The 6,712-nt window shown below is 35.9% G+C and overlaps 1 protein-coding gene across 1 annotated transcript; it reads right to left on the reverse strand.

Annotated features, from left to right (window-relative positions):
- Positions 1–4,520: 4,520 nt before the first annotated feature.
- LOC136275999 (uncharacterized) lies at positions 4,521–6,488 on the reverse strand. The gene is made up of 2 exons (XM_066086553.1): positions 5,447–6,488; positions 4,521–5,302 (listed from the first exon to the last, which is right to left on the reverse strand). The coding sequence occupies exons 1-2, from the start codon at positions 6,486–6,488 to the stop codon at positions 4,521–4,523; spliced, it is 1,824 nt and encodes a 607-aa protein (XP_065942625.1).
- Between the last annotated feature and the right edge of the window lie 224 nt (positions 6,489–6,712).

Here is a 6,712-nt window from a genome sequence, read left to right on the forward strand (position 1 = left end):
GATTAAGCGTATTCCGGGTAAGAAAAATTCGCCTTAAAACAAACGGGAATCCGCCTTAATCTTAGGTGGAATCCACCTTATGATTAATTGGAATCCGTCTTAATATAAGGTGGATTACGCGAGATTCCGCCCTAAAATAAGGTGGAATCTACCTAAATATAAGGTGGAATCTGCTTTAGTATAAGGTGGAATCCGCCTTAATACAAGGTTGCGTCCGAATCCGCCTTAGGGTAAAGATGAACACTTTTTACAATGGACAGAAAAACTTCTTTTGATTTATGCTCTTGAATCCGGTGCCTTAATCCTTTTAAATTAGCACCGGATGGGGTGAAATCATTGCCTTCATTTCTTTTATAAATCAGTGGTCAGACTTAAAACATAAAACCATCTATAATTCCTGTATATTTCCTTTTTTAAACACATCATAATACAGACATCACATCCAGAATATCTTTATATTTTCCTAATGTTTGCCTTCCACTTAATATAATAAGTTGAACTTTTTGATTTACAGTCCACGTTTTCACTCTTTTGTACAGGTAGTTCCTTGAAAATTTTCTAGAGTAGCTCAGATCTTCCTCGAATCTTTTCGGTAACTGCATCACTTAAAATACTTCTCTCACATATTCTGAAAAAAATACATGTAATTTGATAAAGCATTACTTCGGTTATAACCAAACACTCGATCAAATATAAATATATAAATATACATAATTATACACCATTTTGTTATTATCATGATTATAAAGAATACCTTTCAACAATGTGAACAAATAAAAAGAGATCCAATCCTTACCTTTCAAAACTTTGATTTTGGTAGGGTTCATGTAAATGGTATGACTGACATTCTACTTTTTAGTCTCCAATGTCCATTGCCCTTCTGCTTTTGAGCTAGTTTTTATTTTTATCAGGCTGTTTCTCAATGCTCATACTAGGACAGTTTAAATATAAGAAGGCAGCTTGCCACCCTCCCAATGACTTGTTGGTATTGTTGCTTTCCTTGTTGTTTAATTGTTAAGCATAATGTCAGTTGTTTTCAACAGCTTTCAAATCTAAAGGAATGAATGAAGGGATTTCTATAGTTTATACATTGTGTGACATTTACACTCTGTCTAATATCTTTTAAATGCAGAATAGTTTAAACCTATTTTTTCTTCACATACAATTAGCACAATTTCAACTGTACTTTAGTACTATTATTGATAAAGTCATGAACATAATCAAAATTTGACTTTCGATATTAACATTAGGGGTTCTTGTGTTCATGTCTTTAAAGTCCACATAACGCGCACACTTTGCTTAACTCCATAAGACTTGGTTTACATCAAATAGCTGTAAATAATTTTCACTGTATTTCCCCCCAAAATAATCCTCATAGCGGTTTACACATGTCTAAATTTTGTAACTAAACACAAAGTTAGGCATGACCGTTGTTTCCAAATTCAAATCTCACAAAGCGCGATCCTCTGAGGCCAGAAATATGATAAGGGGTAACGCTGATTGTATGTTTACAAGTGCTTGATGGCCATAGTAAAACAATTTTTAGTAGCAGTTTAAAAGTACAATAAATATGCTACGTGTTCATAACTCATTCCTATCTTTATATGAATTAAACATTGCGGGTAAAATAGTATGTACATGTTTAAAATTATGATAGAAAAAAAGATTTTCCCTGTTAACGCCCCTTTTACAGGGAGAGGCTGCGGCTCTTGCTTGTTTACAAATGGCAGACTGTGTATTGAGGTTAAGATAAAATTAACCAGCCTGTGTGTAGAACATACATATATAACCTGTTTGATAGTGTCATCGGATTATCAATTTGAATTTAAGGTTACAAACCATTGTTTCAAATTGTATGTTTGTGTCAATTGAAGATTTTAAGAAAAGGGCAGCCCCATTCCAGAAAATAATAAATATCGACGTTGGATTTACGGACAAAATTAAACAATTTGAAGAAAGAAGTAAAGTTTATTGAGTGAAAGCAACAGACAGTTTATAAGAATGAGCTATTTATAGCACAGAAAATGAACTGTTGTGCGCCTTTAACACGATTTGGCCACGTTTAAGCCGTAAATTGTATGTTATAACTTGCAAAGAATTGCCAATTAGCTAGTTTAAGGCGGAATATTTAATGATTATAAAGGGGGGAAACGGGCAGTGAGAAATAATACGGTTAACTTTAACAGGAAACGGCTAGATGCTGAAAATATGGCTAAGGTCTGAGGTAAGGTCCGGTTATGAATAAGATGGAATCCGTCTAACATTCAAAGCGTTTTCCATGTACGCCTTTGATACTCCTAAGTACGGCTACATTTTAACCGGAATACGTCTAAGTTCCATCCTGAGTCTAGCCGGAAAACGGCCAACATTTTCGTACGGGTTAAACGTTTGTTTAGTTTAATGATTCGCATCAGTTTGTGTGTATAGACATTTAAATATTTCCAACATGTTTCAGTAATTACAGCATACACTCATCAATACTCGAGATCCTTTTTTTAAATACCACTGGTCTTTATTGTAAATATCACTGAACACCTATTTTTTTAACTTGGTCGTAAACACATTTTATTTACACCGTTGCCATTAAGGAAACGCGTCATTGTTCATGTATAAACCTGCAAGCTTTATGTGCAGGTACGCCATATATTTGTAATTTAATAATTCATTTCAGAGGTGAAGTGGACGGCTGGAATTTTAACACCGTAAGTAGCATGAATTGAATATGTATATTTGGATAAAAACAGAGCCTTTCTAGTGTACTCATTTGCATGTATTTGCACAAATCTGATAGATTTGAAAAAAGTCAAATGAATACTAAATCCTAACTATCAATTTTCAACGGTTCATACATAAAGTAATATCGATTTAAGTCAAAGAATTTAAATCAAGTGATCATGAACAGTCTTCGATTTAGAGTTAAACTCTTACATGTAATAAGTAAAAACTTTAAACGTCAAATAAATTTTGGTTGCTGCTCCCGTTGCAATAACTAGAGAGGAAAATAGGGAAAATGACACTCGTAAGCTTATTTCAGGGTTTATTATGATTATTATTAATACGCTTCACTCTTAATTCACCCAACAAATGAAATACAAATATTCCAAAATCTTACCACGGTAACAAAACAGAAAAATCAAAATTTAAAACGATTTCTTCATTTCAATAAAATTAGAAAATTAATGTTTATCTGACATCAAGTCTGTTTTACTTCTCCCCCTCGACAGCAACTATTTCTCTTGGCTTCACCTCGTGAAAAAGTTGCTGTCTTGGGGACAAAAAACTGCTACCGTCCTCAGAGCCAGTAAATAGGTATATAATATAACCATGTGCCGGAACAGTAAAAAAACATGTTTAAAAAAGCATACACTTGTTTCAAAATTTTCCAAATAAAAAATAAAGTAAAGTAGTAAATAGTCTGTGCCAAAAAAAGCATATCAAATTGGGATATGTTATTTTTTTTATTCATTAAGTTTAGTACTTTTTTCTTAATTTACGAAAATTTGGCAGGATATGCTTTCATGTCGAGGATATAGAAATTGTGTTACAAAAACAAAAATACACCCTTTTTAACCTCAATAAATAAATTGAAAAATATCTGTTAATCAAGAAAGCATTTGAAACTGTGTACAATATATCAAAAACATATTGATAGTTCAAAACAGATTGAAATCTTAATAAAAATTTCATTTTATTTGATATTAAAAAGTTAATAATCAAATTTTCTTTAAACAAATTAGTTTGTCGCATTTAAATCCATCCGACATGTTTCTATCATTACGGTGTAGACGGATCAATACTTTAATAAGTTTAAAAAAAAAATTCATTGATCTTGATTGGCATTTTGCATCACTGAACACCATGTTTTACAGAATTCTTTCGTTTCAACGGGTAGTCTCAGCGAAGGAAACACGCCACTGTACATGTATTAACCTGCTGGGTGTATGCGCGGGTACGACATATTTTGTAATATATAAATTCATTTTCAGTAGTGAAGTGTACAGCTGTATTTTTGGAACTGTAAGTAGCATGAACAGAATATTTAAATTTGAATTAAAAGACTTTGTAAAGTATGTATCCTCACAAATAAATTTAATAAGTTATTTAAAAAAGTTTATATTTAATCAAAATAAATAAATACCCAAACCCTCATTATACATTTTAAAGGTTCATACAAACATGTAAAGAAAAATTGATTACAGATGAAAACAGTTTAAATAAGGTGATCATTTCCAGTCATCGATGTACAATTGATAAGAGTTTGAAATGTAAAAACGTTGAAAGTCATTTGAAATTTGATCTCTGCTCCCGTTTCCATAGTAAGAGAGTGTAAAAGAGAGAAAATGACACTCTCAAGCTTATTTCCGGGTTTTTAAATTCGAAATGTTACCCAATAAATCTGTTTTACTCGTTAATTTAGCTTTCCGAAAAGAAATGGTCATCTCTTACACAACGTTGAAGGCCGTATGTGGCAACTGATGGGGCGGGTCTGTTGCCAAACACATGAACGCACATTCGGTACTCTAGAAGTTCTTGCGCTGGGTCGTTGTTTTGATGCCAGAAGAAACGGAGGTAATCTCGGTGAGGTTCTGCAACACGAAACAGAAAAACATTTGCTGAATGTCTGCAATCACGGCTATGGGCTCCTTCCTGAATCTCATGAGCACTCCATCAAGACGATTCATTAAGTCTGGTCCCAACATCAACACATCATTCAAGGAAATGCCATCGTGTTTGCAGGAAGAGTCGAATACCACTCGTATTTTGTCCTTCTTCTTAGGGTGGTACACCCCAAATATGGGCAAGTACCAGCACTCCTGTCCGGGTTGAACAGGAGGCGCAATCTCGGCATGACCAGAGTCAAAAATGCCCTGCATGAAACTCACAAAGTGTTCTTGTTTTGTTGTGTTCCGACGAAGGCTCCCTTGAAGCATGAGTGCTCGTTTCAATGCCATTGATCTGTTGTTTGGCAAGATTTCTCGGGTTTCCCGAAAAGGTAGCGCAGCAGTCCAATTTCCGGTTGAATTTTTGGTGAAGGCTTTATCCATCAGTTCAATGAATTGGTTATCTTCAATAGATTGTCCTAAATCATTGTCGTTTGCTTGGCGTCTGAAAATGGGATCATCATCTAATTTGAGTGATATATTGTATTCACATTTGTCAAATACACTAACTCTGCCACTTTGATGCACAGTCGTCTTCAAGACGTTCACACTAGCAGATGGATGGAGGTTTCCAAGACAAACGTTTCCGATGAGAACCCATCCCAGGGCTAGCTTCTGGGCAAAAGGAGTTCCTCGTGGTCCTGTACGTTGATCTTAAATGTGGTGAGCCTCTGGTAGATCTCGACCAATCAACAGTAGAACTTGTGCTTTTTGGTTAAGCGGAGGAATATTTACCCCACTAAGGTGTGAAAGAAATTTAACAATATCTGGTGTTGGAATTTTACTTTCCTCCTCTGGAATTTGTTCGCACTCTGTAACCCGTAGCAGCAGTAATCTACAGGAACCATTGTTTGAATCCACCACTAGTCCAGAAGCCTGCCTCCCACTTCGTTGAAAGGTGCCGGCACACGACTTCAACGAGTATGTTGTAACTGAAGACATTGGAATATCTAAAGCATCAAACAATTCAGTTCTGGCAAGTGTATGGGTACTCTGATCGTCTATCAATGCGTATACACTCATTGATTTTTCAGGCTGATTCACGGGATATACTCTGACTAGAATAGTCTTGGAACAAGACCTCCCTGTAAAGTCTTTGCCACACAGTTCTGTACAACATGAACTCAGGTTAGTCTTGGATTCCTCCCCATCATAATGTGATCTGGGTGTAGAGTCTGACTTGTTGGATTCCTCCCCGCCATAATGTGACCTACGTGTAACACCTGGTCTCTTGGTGGACATGTCACTGACGTGTATTGCTGCAGGATGATTTCTGTTTCCACAAATATCACATTTCACAAATGCACTACAACCTGTATAAGTGTGTGTTGTTGAATCACAACATTTAAAACAGAAGGTGTAGTCTTTCAGAAGTGTCTTACGTTCGTTAAGAGTCAGCTTTTGGAATGTCTTACACTGATTGAGCTTATGCCGGGACACGTGTAAAAAACAGTTGTTTCCCATGTTGATATTGGGATCTTCTTGCGATGTGTTTACAGCTGTTTTCTTCACCTTAACATTGTTTTTCTTAAAAGAGTCTCTGTGTCGAAAATCATTCGCAAAGTTTGAACGATTTGAACAGTTCGTACTGGTTTCGCATGTTGCTTGATAATTAAAGCTGGGATCATTCCGGATACGGCTCATTTCAGTCACGAATTGTACAAGGTAGGTAAATGGTAGGTATGTCACCCCGTTTTGTAAATTGTAATTGGTTGCACGTGTCGTCCACTTCTCCTGCAAGTTAATTGGAAGTTTTGCAACAATTGGGCGCATGCCAGTGGACAAATCTAGATATGCAAGGGATCGGTTGAGGGTAGGATCCTCCATCCGCAGCTGCACTTCACTTAACAAATTCAAATGGTTTCTTGCTGTTCTTACCGGTCAATTTTGGGAATTCTGACAATCTTGATTTTATAGATGATTCAAGTAGGACTGGGCTTCCATATCGGTCATCCAAGCGACTACACAACTTCTCCAGAGCTTTCTGTGGGTTGTTGAGATTAGCAGTTCGTATGCTCACAGCATGTTTTCTAGAGTCAGGTCCCAGGTAG

The sequence above is a fragment of the Magallana gigas genome, chromosome 1 (genome assembly GCF_963853765.1).
Source record: "Magallana gigas chromosome 1, xbMagGiga1.1, whole genome shotgun sequence".
Taxonomy (NCBI): domain Eukaryota; kingdom Metazoa; phylum Mollusca; class Bivalvia; order Ostreida; family Ostreidae; genus Magallana; species Magallana gigas.

Bases quoted from the DNA above. Each gene is read 5' to 3' on its own strand.
- LOC136275999 (XM_066086553.1), bottom strand. From the start codon at position 6,488: ATGGAGGATCCTACCCTCAACCGATCCCTTGCATATCTAGATTTGTCC. The intron at 5,303-5,446 runs GTAAAATTCCAA...ATCAACGTACAG, and splicing joins ACAAATTCCAGAGGAGGAAA to GACCACGAGGAACTCCTTTT.